Genomic DNA, 20,203 nt, shown 5'->3' with positions numbered 1-20,203 from the left:
CTGTAGTTCCCCAGATCCTCCTTCTTCACTTTTTTAAAGATGGGCACCACATTAGCCTTTTTCCAGTCATCCGGGACCTCCCCTGATCGCCATGAGTTTTCAAAGATAATGGCCAATGGCTCTGCAATCACATCCACTAACTCCTTTAGCACCCACAGATGTAGCTCCCAATGGACTTGTGGTTGTCCAGCTTTTTTAAATAGTCCTGAACCACTTCCTTCTCCACAGAAGGTTGGTCACCTCCTCCCCATGCTGTGGTTCCGAGTGCAGAAGTCTGGGAGCTGGCCTTGTTTTTGAAGACAGAGGCAAAAAAAGCATTGAGTACATTAGCTTTTACCACATCTTCTGTCACTAAGTTGCCTCCCCCATTCAGTAAGGGGCCCACACTTTCCTTGATCTTCTTCTTGTTGCTAACATACCTGAAGAAACCTTCTTGTTATTCTTAACATCTCTTGCATCTCGAAGTGTGATTTCACTGATTTCACTCCTGTATGCCTGAGCAATATTTTTATACTCTTCCCTTGTCATTTATCTTACTTCTTATAAGCTTCTTTTTTGCGTTTAAGATTAGCAAGGATTTCACTGTTAAGCCAAGCTGGTCGCCTGCCATATTTACTTTTCTTTCTACACATCGGGATGGTTTGTTCCTGCAACCTCAATAAGGATTCTTTAAAATACATGGAAGAGAGTTCTGTATTGGGTGCAGGGGGATTCATGAACGGATGTGCTAAGACTGCAGCGTAATAGGGGACTTGAGCACCTCTCTCTGGCCCTTCTTTCCAGGCTATCCAGCCTGAGTCTTTCATTGATTGTATCCCTCCAAGTTCTTGTTTCACTATCTGCTACATCTGTTGACTGCAGCAGTTTGCAAAACATATCCTCCTTATTTCTAATGGTTCGCCACCTTATCTGGTGGAGGAACTCCGTCAATGTGGGGGACTGGGTCCTCAAAGATAATCTGCTGAAGCCAAAGATACAATGAACAGAGACAGTATTGTGAGTTCTCTCACAGCTGTGAATCACAAAAGTTACATTTCTCATTGTCCCTTTTCTAGCACACAGCTTGGTGAGAGTCTGAAATATGGTGAGTTTGGCTGGGGGGGCGAGTTGGGAAGGGGGAATGGGCAAGAACGGACAAAAGGTTGTTTGCAAAGAGAGACATTACACACGCCTAGGGAGAGTATTCTGAATATTGGCACTGTTGCGGGATGGTTACCTGCTCCTGGCCTGAAAGGGGTTAAAAGCTAGCCCTTGGAGAGGGCTGAGGCTGGGAACCTTAGGCTGGGCTGATTGGGAGGCAGTCTCAACTGTGGCCATGCTCCCAAAAGACTCAGCTGGCCCTATGAAGGCAGGGAAGCCGGGGCAGACACATACTCTCTCTCTGCATTCAGAGTGAGAAGGGCCTGTCTGCAAGGAGCTTAACTAGGTACCTGGAGGGGAGCAGGGCTGGGGACAGGCCAAGGGATCCGGGGAGGTTCCAGCCTAGGAAAGCCCCAGGCTGCAGGCCTGGTGAAGCCTATTAGATACCGGGGTTGCAAAGGGGCAACCCACAAGCAGGCAAAGGCAGCAGGTCCAACCCTCCTTGCCTATGATGAGTGGCTGATACACTGCAGTCTGCCCCAGTGAACGGGGGCTAGATGAGGACTGGCAGTAGCCAAGACTGAGGCGAAGTGGGGATCATGGGTGGGGGTTCCTCTGGAAGGGGGAGACCCAGAGCTGTGAGGGGTTACTGCCAGGGGGGCAGCACCCTAGACAACAGGGCACTGGGTCCGGGAGGGACACAGGGACCAGAGTGAGGTAATGCGGATCACTGGCCTGCAGAGAGTGCTCCTGGCTGGAAAATGAGCTAATTCCTGAGGACAACCAGCAGGAGGCACCGCAGGAGTGAGTCTGCACCCTTACAGGCACCCTTTTCCCGGTGCCAATTAGGGTAATCAAATCAATATCTCACTCTTGAGGGAACCCAGAATGCAAAAGTGCATCTCCTGCACATGTGCAGCTTCTGACCAGGTCTGTATGCTGTTTGGTCCCTGCAGAAATATTGCTGGTTGCCATGGCAAAGTTTCTTTCAGGGAAGAAACAAAGCAGCTCTGCCAACGGACCTTTGGCATCGGATTGCAGAATACCTATAGGAAAGTTTCCTAGATATCACTTTGGAGGATTCCCGAGACATCCCAGTGTACATTAACAAACTTTTCCACTGCATAGCTGCATAGGATTATTTGTTAATTTCTGTTTCTTATCCCTCCTCTGTCATATAACAAAGTACATGGAGCTCAATCTCCCCTCACCGTGCAGCATCAAAGCAAAATGCATGCTTACCAGAGCTTGCCTCCCTTGCTTCATGTACACCAGAGCTGGACTGCTGGGACTGGCTAGACCCCTCCGGAGTCAAAAAGAGGTCCTGATGCACCATAACAATGAACGACCCTCTCATGTGTTCCACCACCTCCTCCAACTCGATTTCCTCATCTATTACTTTGTCCTTGGGGTTGACTCCACTGCCGCTACCTCTAGTGCCTCCCAAAGTGTCCACAGCGCTCTTGGTGGTCAAGATTGGGTCACCACCAAAGATGACAGGCACTTCCTTGTGGAAACACCATGTCTTCGGCACCACACCAGATCAACGGTTGGCCTCCCTTGCCTTCTGGTACGCCTGCCTCAGCTCCTTGATCTTAGCACAATACTGCTGTGTGACCCTTTTTATGCCCCTTTTCTTGCATCCCACTATCGATGAGCCTGTAGCTATCAAATTTCCTACAGCTTGAGTGAAGCTGTGACTGCACAGCCTCCTCTTCCCACAGACCCAGCAGATCCAGGTGAAAAGGCGTCCACTGCTGAAAGTTGGCATGGTTAGCTGGGAAGATGCAGTGTGAACGGTCCATGCTGAGCAAACAGAAAGAAGAATTTTTAAAATTCCCAGGCCTTTAAATGGGGGAGGGGTACATGGCTGTGTAACTTCAGGGCAGCGATTTCAAACTGCTGACCAGAGTGGTTATGATGGGCATTGTGGGACACCTCCTGGAGGCTAATTAGAGTGACATAAGCAAGCGCACTATTTACACTGACACTGCATCTATCAAACTTTGTTGCAAAAAACTCTATACCTCTCATTCGGGTGGTTTTATTTTGTTGGTGTAGCAGGAGAGTTAAATCAGTGGGAGGAGCATTGTAGTCTGTACACCTCCACTGTTTTGTTGACGAAAGCTGACTTTTGTAAGAAAAAATGTGTAGTGTAGACAAAGGCCTTAATAACACCAACTTCCTGAGGTGATATGAAGGGTTTTGAGCTGCTGTATTTTGTTGCCAAGCACAGCAGTCAAAAATTAAAAAAAAAACTGCTTTGCCATCATTAACTGAAAAGGGGAAAAATCAAAATAGGGTGGCAACAGAAGACCGTAACAGTAAGAGTTAATAAATTCAGTAACTCCTCACCTAACATCATCCCGGTTAATGTTGTTTCATTGTTACGTTGCTGATCAATTAGAGAACATACTCATTTAAAGTTGTGCAATGATCCCTTATAACGTTGTTTGGCAGCCGCCTACTTTGTCCACTGCTTGCAGAAAAAGCAGCTCATTGGAGCTAGCTGGTGGGGGCTTGGAACCAGGGTGGACCAGCAGCCCTCCCCATCAGGTCCCCAAAGTTCCCTGTGCGGTAGCTGCCCAGCAGGCTATCAGTTGCCGGGTAGTTCAGCTGTCCCTTCCTCCACTGCCGTGTGTTTCTCCTGCCCTCTGTCTTGGAGCTGCTCCCATGAGCCTCCTGCTTGCTGTGCAATGGAGTGGGGGAAGAGGGGAGCTAATATCAGGGTGTCCCCCTCCCCAGCACTCCTCCCCCCTATTCCTGCACCCCATCTCCACAGAGCTGGGGAAGGGGAGGGACACAGGTCAGGGCTCAGGGAGCTTGCTGGGAGTAGTTGCTGTCTCAACTTGCTGATCTACTTAAAAAGGCAGTGTACTTAGAGTGCAGTCAGCATACTTAAAGGGGTAATGGACGTCTCTCTCTCACACACATATGGTCTTTCTTTCTCTCTCTCTCTCTCTCTCTCTCTCTCTCTCTCTCTCTCTCTGCCATGCTGTGTATCCTCCCTCCATTGGTGCTGCCTTGTAGAGTGTGATGCTACATTCATAACGTGTTAACCCTTGAGGGCTCAGCAGAGTGCTAATTCATCATTCAGCAATAAGGCATTCCCTAGGAAATATCTACCCTCTTCCACCCTCTGACTGCACCACTTCAACCAAGCTTAAAAAATTTCCCTGGAACCTAATCTCCCCAATTTACATTAATTCTTATAGGGAAATTGGATTTGCTTAACATTGTTTTGATTAAAGTGGCATTTTTTCTGGAATATAACCACAACATTAAGCAAGGAATTACTGTAAGTATATATTAAAGAAATAAGGTGATGATTTATAGTTTTATAAGTCTGGTAATTTTAAGGGTGCAGTCAATGTTGACATACAGCCAAGGACAGTGAGCTGGTAGTTTTGAACAGTTCTGCCAGTGACTGGTGTGTTGGTAGGCAGGGTGTGGACTGAGGTTAGGTAAAAGTCACTCCAAAACCTGAAGGGAGGGGTCAGTCAAGCATGGTGCAGGTTTTCAGTCAAGTCCGGCTTTCACTGACAGATGAGTTCAACGGCTGTGATTGCTTCATAAGAACACGGAAGGCTTAAAGATGACTGATGGATAGGTTTGCTAATCATAATGACTGAGTAAACAACCAATCAGAATAGCCCAAGGGATTGAGAAGACAACCTGTATATAAAGATTGAGGAAGCAACCAATCTGAATATACCAAAACCTGTATATAAGACAGAGAGCTGACAGGCTTGAGTCACTCAAGATAATAGCCTGCACAGAAGCAGGAGAGGAAGAAGAAAGATCAGAAATGTGCTGAAATCACTGAAAAAGGGAGGAGCTGCAGCAGCAGTAATAGTTCAGAAGTAGCCGTGACAGAGCAAAAGGACTATAAACAGATGAGAGGGAAAGAAGATTGCGGATAAGTAAGCATGATGACCATAGTATAAGGAACCAATAGGATGTATGAGTGTGTATGCTTGAGATAATAAAGTTGGAAGTTTGTGCATGTATGTTTGTTATAGGGCTGTCGATTAATAACAGTCAACTCACGTTATTAAGTCAAAAAAATAATTACGATTAAAAAAATATTTTTTGTGATTAATTTTTTTAATTGCTTTACAGCCCTCGTTTGTTACTCTGTATACAGTTTTAACATTTAAGTAAGAACTTGCTGTCAGCATTCTACATGTGACTGATAATTGTACATAGAATGTAACCACCTGAAAGCCATTTCCAACTCTGTGGTATTGCAATATTGGGTACTTTGATATGCATACCTGTGCTAACAGAATTGCTTCTTGATATATGCTTTTAAGGTTTATTGTACTGGGGAATATAGGTATATTGAATAAAAATTATTTTGTTTTTTGAAGAGTTAATGCCTGTGTGTCAATACTTTGTTTGGAATGCTCTATCTGTGTCCTCCTAAGGTTCATCAGAGTTAGTATATCCTGGGGAAGTTTTCCAAAGGTCAGAGGAAAACCCTCAATAAAACCCTGGCAATTTCCCTAGGGCAGGCCATCCTCTTTCACCTGCTGTGACGTTATTGATATAATCTGGGACCATAAAGAATATGGTTGTAACCAAGGTCCTGTAGTGGCACCAAATCTTATGTAAAAGGAGTTCAGAATTTCACTTTGTTGTCTCTCTGGATGCCTCTCACAACAGGTTAGAAAGTTGTCTCCCCTGCAAGGGCTTCAATGTGGCTCCTGAAGGGCCCACCTGAGCAAAGCCCATTGGGCCTTATTGCATGTACTGCAACTAACTACTGTTAATGCAGGTGTCATAAACAGATAGTTAAGGGTTAATGTCTCTTTTACCTGTAAAGGGTTAACAAGCTCAGTGAACCTGGCTGACATCTGACCAAAGCACCAATCGGGGGACAAGATACTTTCAAATCTTGGTGGAGGGAAGTCTTTGTTTTGTGCTGTTTTTTTTTCTTTGTTCTCTCTTGGAGCTAAGAGGGGCCAGATGTGCAACCAGATCTTTCTCTAATCTTTCTGAAATAGTCTCTCATGTTCAAAATAGCAAGTACTAGATAGATGGCGGATTAGTCTTTATGGTTGTTTTCTTTATTTGCAAATGTGTATTTTGCTGGAAGGATATTTTACCTCTGTTTGCTATAACTTGTATCTTAGGCTAAGGGAGAGGGAGTCCCTCTAGTCTATATAAGCTGAAGACCCTGTAAACATTTTCCATCTTGATTTTACAGCGGTAATTTTTATTTTTTCTTTCTTTAATTAAAAGCTTTCTTTTTTCAGAACCTGATTGATTTTTTCCTTGGGTAAAACTCAAGAGGATTGGGTCAGAACTCACCAGGGAGTGGTGGGGGGAGAGAAGGGGGGGGAAAGGTTAATTCCTCTTTGTTTTAGGATCCAAGGAGTTTGGATCAGTGCATCTCTCAGGGAAAGTCTGGGAGGGGGAAAGAAGCGGGGGAGGTTAATTCCTCTCTGTTTTAGGATCCAAGGAGTTTGGATCAGTGTTTCTCTCAGGGAAAGTCTGGGAGGGGGAAAGGAGGGGGAATGGTTTATCTCTCTCTGTTTTAAGACCCAAGGGATTTGGGTCTTGGGTCCCCCAGAGAAGGTTTTTGGGGGACAGAAAGTGTACCAAAACACAATATTTTTGGTTGGTGGCAGCACTATCAGATCTAAGCTAGGAATTAAGTTTAGAGGGGTACATGCAGGTCCCCACTTTCTGGACGCTAAAGTTCAAAGTGGGAATAATACCTTGACATGCTGTGCAGCAGTGGGTTTAAAAACTAAAGCCAGTGAATTTTTTTTTCTCTCCTTCCTGGCTGATCGGATGACAGCCTGAGGGCAGAGGTGTTAAAGTTCTTTAACAAGGGTCTTTGTTAAAGAGGCGGCAAGCTGTGAGCCAGCAGACACCAACAAAAGGCATTTGCAAATGAATTGTTAACAAAGCAGCCTGGGTTGCAGCATTCTAGGCAGTAAGCAGCAGAGGGCACAGCCAGCACAAGAAAGCAGGAACAATGAGTTCCAAGGAACGGGCAAGACTGGCTACAGAAGAACAAGCCAAAGAGGCAGCCCACAAGAGAGACATGGAGAGGAAACAAAAAGAGATAGAAATGAGAGAAAAAGAGATGGAGATAAAACAAAAAGTGATAGAAATGACAGGAAAAGAGATGGAGATAAGAGAAAGAGAAGAACAAGCCAAAGAGGCAGCCCACAAAAGAGAACAAGAAGCCAAAGAAGGCCCACAGAAGAGAGATAGAGATCTAAAGGGAGGCCCACCAGCAGGCCATGGAATTAGCAAAGACTAAGCCAGATGTTCCAGCCAACCCTAACAACCCTTCTCCAGGTACTGTTCCCCATCCCAGGAAATTTCCCACCTACAAGGCAGGTGATGACACTGAGGCCTTCTTAGAAAATTTTGAAAGGACCTTCCATGGGTACAACATCTCTATAGACCAGTACATGATAGAGCTGAGGCCACAGCTCAGTGGACCCTTAGCAGAGGTGGCAGCTGAAATGCCTAAGGAACACATGAAAGATTATAAACTTTTTCAAACCAAGGCCAGAATCAGAATGGGGCTAACACCTGAGCATGCCCGTCGGCGGTTCAGAGCCCTAAGGTGGAAACCAGATGTGTCATTCACCCGACACGCCTACCACATTGGAAAGAATTATGATGCCTGGATATCAGGAGCAAATGTTAACTCTCTGGAAGAGCTGTCCCTCCTAATGCAAATGGAGCAGTTCTTAGAGGGTGTTCCTGAGGAAATAGAAAGGTACATACTAGATGAAAAGCCCAAAACTGTAATTGAGGCGGGGGAGATTGGAGCCAGATGGGAGGAAGTAGCAGAAAAGAAAAAAGCTACTAGCAAGGGGAGCGAATGTCACAGGGGGCAAACAGACAATAAACCCTATCACTGAGGGCAACCCAAGACCCCACCTACAACCCAAGGAAGGCCCCAGACTCCCTATTGTCCCACCTCACCAGTCTCCAGCAACCCACCTCGGCCCAGTGACCAGTCAGCTGGGCGATGCTTTAAATGTAATGAACTGGGACACATAAAGACCAACTGCCCCAAGAACCCCAACTGAATGCAGTTCATTACACCACCATCACACCAAAGATCGCCAGGCCCAGATGCCTCTCAAATACCCTCGAAGCGAAGGGAAACTTTGAGAGTGGGCGGAAAGAAGGTTATCGCGTGGAGAGACACGGGGGCCCAAGTGTCAGCTATCCACCAATTCTTAGTGGACCCCAAATTCATCAGCCAAGAGGCCCAAGTGACAATTTACTCCTTCATGTCAAAATCTGTAGACTTGCCTACAGCTGAACTGCCTGTCCAGTACAAAGGCTGGTCAGGAATGTGGACTTTTGCAGTCTATGACAATTATCCCATCCCCATGCTACTGGGGGAAGACTTGGCCAACCAGGTGAAGCGGGCCAAGAGGGTGGGAATGGTTACAAGCAGCCAAACCAGGCAAGCTTCCAGATCCATCCCTGTTCCTGAGCCGTCCACAAGAGCCCCGTCTGTGTTACTAGAGACCCAGAGAGAGGTGGTGGACCCGGATCCCCTGCCAATGACTGAAACAGCCACAGTGCCTCCAGTCCCAGACCCGGAACGGGAAAAGCAACCAGCACCAGAACCGTTGCCAGCATTGATGCCAGCGCTTGCAAACCCGTCTCCAACCCCAATGCCAGAGGGCGCCAGCGGGTCTGAACTGGCAGAAGCAGCAGACAACCCTACCAAAGAGGCTCAGCCAGAGCCCGAAATATCACATAGTGCACCAGCGGAAAGCAGTTCCCCATCCACGAACACAACCCCATCACCTACCTCACTTCCAGAGGGACCAAGCCCAAGTCCACAGTCTAAGGAGGAACTAGTGTCTCCAGCCTCAAGGGAAGAGTTCCAGACTGAGCAGAAAGAAGATGACAGCCTTCAGAAAGCTTGGGTGGCAGTACGGAGCACCCCACTGCCTCTCAGCTCTTCTAACCGATCCCGGTTTGTTGTAGAACAAGGACTTTTATACAAGGAGACTCTTTCTGGTGGACACCAGGAAGACTGGCATCCTTAAAAGCAGTTGGTAGTTCCAACTAAGTACCGGGGAAAGCTCTTAAGCTTAGCCCATGATCATCCCAGTGGCCATGCTGGGGTGAACAGAACCAAAGACCGGTTGGGGAAGTCCTTCCTCTGGGAGGGGATGGGCAAGGACGTTGCCAATTATGTCCGGTCTTGTGAGGTGTGCCAAAAAGTGGGAAAGCCCCAAGACCAGGTCAAGGCCCCTCTCCAGCCACTCCCCATAATTGAGGTCCCATTTCAGCGAGTAGCTGTGGATATTCTGGGTCCTTTCCCAAAAAAGGCCCCCAGAGGAAAGCAGTACATACTGACTTTCGTGGACTTTGCTACCCGATGGCTGGAAGCAGTAGCTCTAAGCAACACCAGGGCTAAAACTGTGTGCCAGGCCTTAACAGACATTTTTGCCAGGGTAGGTTGGCCCTCCGACATCCTTACAGATTCAGGAACTAATTTCCTGGCAGGGACCATGAAAGATCTGCGGGGAGCTCATGGGGTGAATCACTTGGTTGCCACCCCTTACCACCATCAAACCAATGGCCTGGTGGAGAGATTTAATGGAACTTTGGGGGCCATAATACGTAAATTCCTCAATGAACACGCCAATGATTGGGACCTAGTGTTGCAGCAGTTGCTTTTTGCCTACAGGGCTGTACCACATCCCAGTTTAGGGTTTTCACCATTCAAACTTGTATATGGCCACGAGGTTAAGGAGCCATTACAGCTGGTGAAGCAGCAATGGGAGGGGTTTATGCCTTCTCCAAGAACTAACATTCTAGACTTTGTAAGCAGCCTACAAAGCACCCTCCAACACTCTTTAGCCCTTGCTAAAGAAAACCTAAAGGATGCTCAGAAAGAGCAAAAGGCCTGGTATGACAGACGTACCAGAGAGCTTTCCTTCAAGGTAGGAGACCAGGTTATGGTCTTGAAGGCGCAACAGGCCCATAAGATGGAAGCGTCATGGGAAGGGCCATTCACGGTCAAAGAGCGCCTGGGAGCTGTTAACTATCTCATAACATTTCCCAATTCCTCCCTAAAGCCTAAAGTGGACCATGTTAATTCTCTCAAGCCCTTCTATTCCAGAGACTTAACAGTTTCTCAGTTTAAAGCCCAGGGAGAAGATGACGCTAAGTGGCCTGAAGGTGTCTACTATGAAGGAAAGAGTGACGGTGGCATGGAAGAGGTGACCCTCTCCACAACCTTGGAACATCTGCAGCGGCAACAGATCAAGAAGCTGTGCACTAGCTTCGCCCCATTGTTCTCAGCCACCTCAGGATGGACTGAACGGGCATACCACTCCATTGACACAGGTAATGCTCACCCAATTAGAACCCCACCCTACCGGGTGTTTCCTCATGCCCAAGCTGCTATAGAATGGGAGATCCAAAACATGCTAAGGGCTTCAATGTGGCTCCTGAAGGGCCCACCTGAGCAAAGCCCATTGCGCCTTATTGAATGTACTGCAACTAACTACTGTTAATGCAGGTATGACCATTTACAGCAGCAGATTATCTGGCTCCTAATATGTACTTTGCTCTCCGTATATACAAATGTATTTGTATTATAAATACTTGGGAAAAAACTCCATACCTAGCTTTAATCTCTTTTCCATGAATTAAGTTTAATTATTTGATTCACCATCAACAGTCAGAAATGCAAAGAAAAATGAAATTACTCACATTTGTCTTTTCCAATTTGTGAATGCACAGCAATGGCTAGGATAGGTGAGGTTAGCCTCAATCAGTGCAACAAACTTCTCTAAGGCAGGCAGCTTTTTTAAATTGTAGGTAGATCGTGCTCTTAGCTTCTTAATATTTTCTAATCCAGAGGCAGGCAGGAAACTGATTCTTGTCTTTGAAATATCCCTTTAAGACATATAATAATCTCAGCAAAGAGGTAAGTTAACAACCCTCTCCCACCCCTCAATTTAGAGACATTTTTGACTCCTGCACATTGTAAGAGGCTAGTGATTGGAAAGAAGCTGTCTGGATAGCCACATTGAAAACAGGATCAGAGGATGACGTTGTACTTTCTCATTTTGTACATCTGATGTCTGCTTTGGAAAGATTCTAAAAATCACTGATGTGAAACAAAATAAGAGAAGATTTGGACAGGTACAGACATCAAAGACAGTCATGGCTTGGTCTTTGAAGGGGGAAAGCATGCTTAACAAACAGGATTAATTTCCTTGAGATGGTGACAATAAGAGTCAACAAGTGTGAAACAAAAGACCATATAACTGGGCTTAAAGAAGGGTTGCAACAGAGCAGTACATAAAAAAAAGAATGAAAGAAACTGCTTATAACATTAGAAAGCAGCTATTGATGGTGAAATTCTAGCCTGGATAAAAAAATTGCTTTAGTAACCAAAGTTGAAATATATCAGCACATAGATACAAATCAGGTGAAAGGAAAATGCTGAGAAGGGAAGATCAGTAGCAGACATTAAGTCCAATCTTTTTGAAACTATAAATCAATGAAAAGGAAGAGGAAACAAACCCAAAAGTGTGCCTGCTTGTAGATGATGAAAAAATTATTCAGTGGGTCAGTATCAAAGAAAAAAGAGAGACTGGGCTTAAAGTGGGAGAGCCGAGTTGATGTTCATTGAAGACTATTGTTGAGTATTATAGATTCATTAAAAATAGAAGACAAATAATCTACACTCTCTAGTAGCAATAAAGGATCTGGTACATAACAACTGAAAACCATTAGCTCTTTGTGAGGCAGGGTTTAGGAAATACTGAAATGCACCAATCAGTGAGGAAGATTATTATGGCACTGTAAAAAGGGCTGATGAAATCACACCTGAATTAGTATTATGGACAATCCTGGACACCTTATTATGGGAAGGAAAATGAGGAACTGGAACAAAATGCAGAAGGCAACAGATAGGTACATGCAGGGTAACAACTGTGTGGAAAGGTTGGGAAAATTATGTTTTTGTTCATTAAAAAAATGAGCTTTAAATTTCTAGGTGTGAAAACAACAAAACATTTCCAGAGGGTAACAGGTTCAAAAAGGAGAGAGAGAAGAGACTGAAGGTAAGAAGAGAGCAAGCATTACAGAAGGTGCAAATAAATGTATTTATGTGGAAGGCAGTTACTTTGTGAAATAGACTATCAAAGGTAGTGATGGAGGCTGCAACTATAAAGTTATTATAAAAAGAACTAGACTGGCAATGAAAGGGAAAATATCCTGTGATGCAAATACAAAATCCTTCCTCATGCTGCACAGATACTGGAAGGAGGCCAGTGGCCCTTCACCTGCTGTCAAGGAGCAGTGCAGGATTTCTCCTCTGTTCTAGAGAATTATAGTTGGCATAACACATCTCATATAAGGCACTGTCTGCTAATGAGGGGGCATGCCCGGCTGGGCCATCTGCCTACTGTATATGCTGTGTCCATCAACATGGGAAAGCAGAGAAGCGTGCTGCTTCCTTTAACAATAGGAGTAAAATGAACCAAGCAACATGTTGCCCAGTTCTTCCTGCAGTGTCAGATATGTGCCCCACATTGTTATGTTCTCTGTCTTGTGTTATCAAAGAAAAGAGCTTGCCCTAATAAAGTAGATGAGTTGACCTAATTTGGAAGAATAGCTTTTCTCCATCCTCAAAACATTCAGTCTCTATTTTATTGATAACTTTCCTATACCATGGCAATATTTCATTTGATATAAATTACACAATAAGCACAAGTTATTTTTATTATGAGATACATCTAGTGGCCACCAACTGTTGGGGAGATCAAATGTCATACAATTGGTGTGAATGACATTCACACTTAGAGTCAAATAATCTGTGAAAGGCAAAACAAACACACCTGTAAAAGAATCATGGCCAGAAAAGTTTGCATCTGAGCTCACAAACAGCGATTTGTATGCACCCACTAGGTAACCACACCCCTAACTACATTTCCTCAAGCAATTACCCAAGTTGCATGAGCAAATATGGTTTTTGGTGGTAGCAATTTTTGTGTCCAGATTGCACCTATGGCTGGAAATGTAGAATGACAGCAATGAAGACACTTGATACTGAGTGTTGCAGAACCTAACTTTTAAGCACATAACTTTTAGGCATAAGACACAATGCAATCAACAAAGTCTGTGATAGGCACCCAAGCTCCTGTATGGTGAATGGGATAGGTGCCTTGGAATAGGATTAGCAAAGCCAGAATGGTAGGCAGCGAACCACCTAAACTAGATGACAATCAAAATGGTGTGCGCTAATCCCCTTATCCCCCATGGAGATAAGATTGCATCATTACCGCCTGAACTATCTCCGCTTCACAGTGCACAAACTGGGGAAGATAGGTGTTTGGCAACCTATATTGAGCATGGGATCCAAATCAAAACAACTGGGGTGGAGCAGGATCTCCTTCATTATCTTTAGCCCAAAGATTAGGGTACTCATTCAGGATGTGGGAAATCCCCAGTTGAAGTCCCTCCTCCACCTGAGGGGGAGAAGAAATCTGAATAGGGAGCAGCCACTTCTCAGATGAGTGCCCTAGTCACTGGGCTATGTGATATTCTGATATGGGGCTCCCTCAGTCTCTTGTATTGAAGTTGTTCCACTTTAATTAAATAATTGGGCCAGAGAAAGCATTATCACTCTTTAGTTCAGTGGTTAGAGCACTCATGGGAAATGTTTCAAATCAATTCTCCCACTCTCAGGTGAGACACCTAGCACTGTGCTAAAAGTTATAGGGAAGGCCTTCTCTTTCCCAGCTGTTGTGTGAAGTTGTTTCAGGTGTCTGACCTGGTAGGTGGCATATGAGCATGCCTACCTGAGTGGCTCCCACATGCAAGTTAGGTGGCTGAATTATTATCTTTCCTTGTTTGTGAATCGCTCCTTGAGTGAGGCAGCAGTGAGCATGCCCAGAGGCAAAAACATACATGGTTAGGGAAATTTTATTGCAAACATTTAAGGGTGAGTGAGTTTCGGAACCTACACTATTAGGTGGCACCCAAGTGTGAGTTTTGTGGATCACAGTAGTGCCTAAAATGGGACTTAGGGGCCTAAATACCTTCCTAGATTTCACCCTTAGTCCTTAATGTAACAGGTAACAAAAGCTGTTATCATGAGTAATTTACTGATCAAACAGGAAACTTGTAGGTTTCTGCTCAAACCCATATGCAGTATCTTTCATTGCATTATTGAGATCCACAGCACTTCATAGTGCGTCATAACAAGGATAGGAAAAATATCTTTCTTTGGCTTGAAAATCTTTAGCGAGACCAATCAGTTATTATCCTGGTTAGAAAATGACAGAGAAACATGAATTAGAATGCTGCCTATACTTACAAGTGGCAAAAATATCACTGTGTTTTTCATAAAACAAAATGATTTCATAACCATTTAAACATCTCCTTGTGGATGCAAGGAAGACCTTTTAAATAACTTTATATTGATTATGATCATTAATGCACATGAACATAAGCAAATTCAAGATCAGGGAAAGTTGTATTCCATAGTAACAGAATATTTATTTGAATGATCTGTCTCAGAGACCGCTCCCTTGACAGCAGACACTGACAAGATGCAAATGGTTCATTCAGTTAGTTAGGCCTTCAGTTACCAGCTAGGAAATTCAGGTTCAGAATTTCCTTGGGAGTTGGTTCTCTAGTGTAGGGGTTTTAGTGAAAAACAAAAAGCAACTGACTAGGCTAAAATGCCCATGAAAACAAAAAGGCAGTAAGAAACTTATCTAGAGAGCATATGGTGACTAATCAATTGGAATGGATAGCTACTGTCCTGTTCCTGTTTGCCTGCAGACCTTAAGAGAACCATTGGGGCAGCTCTGCATCAGGCTTAGGCTTTGTCTACACTGGCACCTCCCTAAACGACAAAAGTTTTAATGACGAAAAGTGCTGGTGTGGACAGGGTTTCGTCAGTAGGAGCCATGCTCCCAGAGATGAAGCTACTACCCTGCATTGGAAGTGGAGCTCTCTCCTAGCAATGAAGAGCAACTACACAATGCACCTTACAACAGCGTGGCTGCAGCAGCGTAACCGCACCATTGTAAGGCCTGTCAGGACTCAGGAGCCAATGTAGAAATTGCAGGAATAGCTTGTCCCTTCCCCCTTGGTTTCTTATTCTGCTCAGCAAAACCTGATGAAAGAAATAGTGCTGTCAGCTGATTATCCTTTTCAGATCTAAATAAGATTACCCCACCCCACCTTCAGAATTGTAGTTAGGGATTGGAGTAGGGCGTAAGAGGGGAGTATGTGGTTGATCTATGGCTCATAGAGAGGTAGGGATTGGGATACCCCTCAAGAGCCTCCTGTGACTCATCAACCTGGTAGCAAGAAAGCTTCACTGCTAATGCCATGAATTGGGTGAATGTTGATGCTGGAAGCATTCAACTGGAAATAAAGTGCACATTTTTAACAGTAAGGGTGATTATTCATTGGAACTTACTTAAGGATGTGGGGGATTATCTATCACTTGAAGTCTCAACATTGGATGTATTTTTAAAAGATATGCTCGTGCAACCAGACATTGTGGGCTTGATGCTGGAATTATTGGGTGAAATTCTATGGCCTGTACTATACAGGAGCTCAGATTAGATGATCACAATGGTCCCTTCTGATCTTAACATCCTATGACTCTATGAACCTTTTACGTTATTGCAATATTTTGAGATGTAAGATACAAGGAGATGCTAATTGCCAACTAGATACTGGTTCAGGAAGAACAAGAGATAAGACAACTAGATGTACCATCTAATAAAATATTGCAGTCTTCACCACAAATTTGATATGAACAATTCTGTTTTTCCCAGCATAGATGTTATTACAGGTCAATCATTTCCATAAGTGAAAATGCATGTCTGGTGTACACTATGGTGACAGATGACGTGAAGACCTTTCTTTCATGATTCTCAGTCAGGATAAAAAGGCAATATACCATTCATATAATTGTGGATGCATTATTAATAGAACAGAATAATTCCTACACAAATAATTCAGTGTCTGAATTTGAACTATCAAATGAATCCGAACTACAGCAAATCAATTTGATAAACCATCAGAATATGATTGTATTGGCTTCAGCTTGCAAAGGAAACATTATCTTTTCCCCCAAAGAAAGAGCAATTGTGTTGGTGCCAAAAAGATGCTTCAATAAGAAGTTTATCCAAAGGTTAAAGGCATGTATAGGGACTGGTAGCTATCCAGTGTTGAAAGTGGGAGGAAAAAATATGGAGGAACTCCTAAGGTAGTACTTTATACTAGATCTTCATTGAGCATCCCAGCATGGAGGGAGGGTATGGCAAGCACAGATATAAGCACTACAGAAGAGTTCTTATCTGATTCTGAAGTTAAATGTTCTATTTTTCTCTCTCTTTTTATGTTTTCTAGCCACACTAAAATCTTTCGTGACACTGAAATAATAAAATTTCCTTCCCCCAATTCTAAGGGCAGCTGTTGCTAATATGGGCTAGGGCAGGGCACAAGGAGCTTGGCAGCACCCATGAGCATTGCCAGCCACAATTGCAGCCCTTCGACCCCGTTTCACTCACTTGAGTAACCTATGCCTCTCTCCTGCCAGCCTGAAGTATGCCTCTCTCCTGCCAGCCTGAAGCATGCTGGATGTGAGCCCTGAGGGAAGAGAGTCCGATACATAGATGGGCTGGTGCTGAAAAAGGAATCATGCACCTTTTGTTGCTGGTCACATGAAATTGTGAATAGAAGCATGAGCAACGGCTCACACTTGCAAATAAGTCTCAGATCTGTACTAAAACTGGGTCTGAGCTAATGTTACCAGCTTCCCTCTGCTTCTCAGTGTCAGCCATGTATATGACAATTAATAATATAAAGTGTTACAATAAGAAGTAAAAGCAGTTGAGCACAATGTTTTAGGGGTCACACAAAGAGTTGATAAAACAGTGAGTACTGCTGCAGGACACTTGATGACAGTTTTGGGGTTGCAGAAAATTTAGAAGAAGTGCATTGTTAAATGCATTAAAAAGAATGGACAGAGATCTATGAGAATTCTACTGCTATGGAATCTTTCTGCATGTGTTACTTTTCCCTAAATAACATGTGCAGAGAAGAAAAGATTAGTGAAATTGTGCAAGGTACGATTTTCAGCTTTAGATACAGGTTCCAAAGATGTAAGGGTAGATTCTCAACTGGTTCAAGTTATCCAAGCTCCATTCAAGTTAACGGATTAGGACAGTGTCCAACAGCTGATGATCTTCTCACTTTGGATTGGATCAAAACAATAAAGGAAAATAAGTAGTGTCTCCTTTTGCATAAAGTGTATTATAGCCACTTTCTAACAGAGCTTAATAAAAAGTGAAGATAAACATTAAACAAAACTCTGGATTCAAACTCTCCTAAACTTTGTGGAGGAATATGAAATCTGAACCTCATCCATATCTAAAAAATCTGAACTGGGATCCAGATCCACATTTTACATCAGGAAACAAACCTTCAAACCTGAACACTCCTGAATTTTTGGATATTTGAAATTCAGATCTGTCATATGAGGAAAAGAACATCTGACTGTTACTTACAGAACAACTGGGCCATTGGCTCCTTGGAAAACCTCATTAGGTAATTTTTCTAGATTGTGATTATCACTAAGATTTCTGTAAAACATAACAATAAGACAATCAGGGATAAATAACTTTGCTACGGTTACTATTTCCCAGTAATTGTTGTGCTGAATACCAAATAATAAGAATAGTTACAGCTCATCCAAGTAGGTTCCATTAAATGCATGATTCTGAATTTCCCGAATTCCATTTTTATTCAGCCGTCTGCAACAAAAAGACACATTTTAAAACACTGATTACAGAAAACTATGTTTGTGCATATTAGGTCAGATGCTCCAAATTCTGAAGCATCAGTAGAATTACTGGGTGATATAAAATTAGTTAAATAAATGGTGATCTCTAGGATTAACAGAAAGCTATTATAAAATCCCAGCCACTGTTGTTTGGGATAAATTGCATTAAAAGTGCTGGGCCAGGTTCTGCTTTCACTAATACTGATGTTAAACCAGATTAGTTGCAATGAAGTCAAAGGTGGCTCTCCAGATTTACACCAGAGTAAGTGAGATCAGAATCTTTCTGACTGTTAGTGTTAATTCCATACAAACTTTGCATTTGCAAAGTGCTGTTCAAACCTTTTGCTAACTGCTGCTAATTACCACAGAGAGGAGCAAAATGCAACAGGAAAGACTCCAAAGAGGTGGAAGGGGAAGAGCGGGAGCTTCTCTGAAAGCACTCACCTGCCTCTAGAAACTGTGAAGGTCTCCCTGCCCCAGTGCTGCAAGATTGGGGTTCAGAGGCTTTGGCATGGAGAAATAGCTGGGGAATGAAAAAGGGGACTCCTAGGAGCCATCAGACTTTTTAGCATTCTCCTCTAACAGGCAAACTTCTCATGAAAATCTGCTGGCACATTAGTGCTGCTGGGACCAGCAGTAACTCCCCATCTGTGCCCTCTCTTCCCCTCTGAGAGAGAAGACCCTGGCAAAGGAGTGGGACTGGCTCCACATCAAGGCAGTGGGAGGGTGCTGGGTGGAAATAGTGCAGAAGTTGCCAAGATAGCTGCTGAGTTTCTAATGCATCTGCTGCCTTCACAGACTACACCCCCTATATACTCCACAGATCCCCTACTCGCTCATGTTCTCCCCTCTGAGAAAAGAATTAGGCAGCAATTCTATGAGTTTAAATTCATGGAGCTCTCTGCTGAGTTTTAACTGTGGTGCTTTAACAAATTAATGTTTAATGTCCCTATCCCAAGCTCCCTCTATGATCCAAAAAACTGACATTCGGGTCAGTTATATTTATCATTTATACAGTATAGTTTTTCATCTCCTTTATTCTTACTCTGTACCACTCACCCCCTCTGGCACTGAATGACAGGCCTGACTGATGGCATGAAACAAACAATTAAATTAAACTTTCAGAAAACCTACACATTTTACTTCTTGTTCACAGCAAAAGCATGCAAGTGAGCCACTAATCTAAGGTCCAAGATGGTGGACTTAGGTTAACATGAAAATCAAGTATAGGCTTGACTGGAAAGATTACCCCTTTGACCATGAAAAACAGATGTACATGGCTCAACGTCTGTAATGTGTGTCAGATCAGATCATGGAAACTGTTTCCGATCCCATCCACTCACAGGTACTATTAGAAATGAGTGAGCCAACACAGAAAGACAAAGCAATCAGAGGCTGTTTTTACCATCTGACACATTTATTATGTTACATCATTCATATTATTTAGCAACTGCCACTCTGATTTTTTTTTAAATCATAATATTGGCACTCATTGTGTTTTATCACTGCACATCATGCTAAGATTCTGATACTACCCTGCTGAGTATGGATCCAGCTGCCATACAATCCTGACTATGCATGGCAATCACCTGGAGGAAAAATACAGCCATCACTTTCAAGCAAAAAATATATAAAAATTATACATTTACCTTTGAGCTAAACCCTGGAGTCCTCAGTCACTTTTCACTCAACTTTCACATAGCCAACCTCCCTTTGGCCCAAATTCTTCTCTTATTTAAACCAGCACATAGCCCGAGTAACTTCAGACTAAAATGGAGTTTGCCTGAGTATGCTGAGTAAAAATGACATGAGAGCTCCAGAATTTGGCTTCTTGTGTTTATATTTGATCACTGTATTGGTACATTTACAAAATAAGGGTGAAATCCACTCCTGTGCAGAAGGCCAGCACAAAGGCTATAGAACCATTTACGTCTCATTTATGCTGAATTCTGAATGTTTAAGGTGAGGCATAGACTTTGCTTTGGGGTGAATTTCAATCTTTTATATATTTTTAGGAGTTCATAACTGAATTTACATAAAACTTCAGTTTGCCCTCCCCCACACATCTTCAGATGTGGTTTGACTTTCAGCTCTAAACACACTATTAACCTCTGGGGAGAAATCCTGAAACAATGAAATCAATAGTGTTTAGTGCGTATTTAAAAGGATCTGACTGAGAAAGCTGTTGAAGCATAAAACTGACTGGAGAGTGGAAGTGAGAGTGCAAGTGACTCACATTATGCCTTTCCTTTTTTAAAACATTCTTCTGAGAATATATTTTTGGGTTTT

The 20,203-nt window shown here is 43.5% G+C and overlaps 1 protein-coding gene across 2 annotated transcripts in view; it reads right to left on the bottom strand.

The window, feature by feature from the left end:
* Positions 1 to 20,203, bottom strand: part of LOC115647596 (follicle-stimulating hormone receptor) — a 171,638-nt gene that overhangs the window by 8,224 nt on the left and 143,211 nt on the right. For both annotated transcript variants that reach the window (XM_030554307.1, XM_030554306.1), the window contains 3 exons: positions 17,817 to 17,885; positions 17,640 to 17,714; positions 10,804 to 10,989 (listed from right to left, as the gene is read on the bottom strand). In XM_030554307.1, coding sequence (XP_030410167.1) covers positions 10,804 to 10,989; positions 17,640 to 17,714; positions 17,817 to 17,885 — 330 coding nt within the window. The remainder of the gene's footprint in view (positions 1 to 10,803; positions 10,990 to 17,639; positions 17,715 to 17,816; positions 17,886 to 20,203) is intronic.

Source organism: Gopherus evgoodei, chromosome 3 (assembly GCF_007399415.2).
Source record: "Gopherus evgoodei ecotype Sinaloan lineage chromosome 3, rGopEvg1_v1.p, whole genome shotgun sequence".
Taxonomy (NCBI): Eukaryota; Metazoa; Chordata; order Testudines; family Testudinidae; genus Gopherus; species Gopherus evgoodei.
This window is presented reverse-complemented; position numbering and strand designations above follow the sequence as displayed.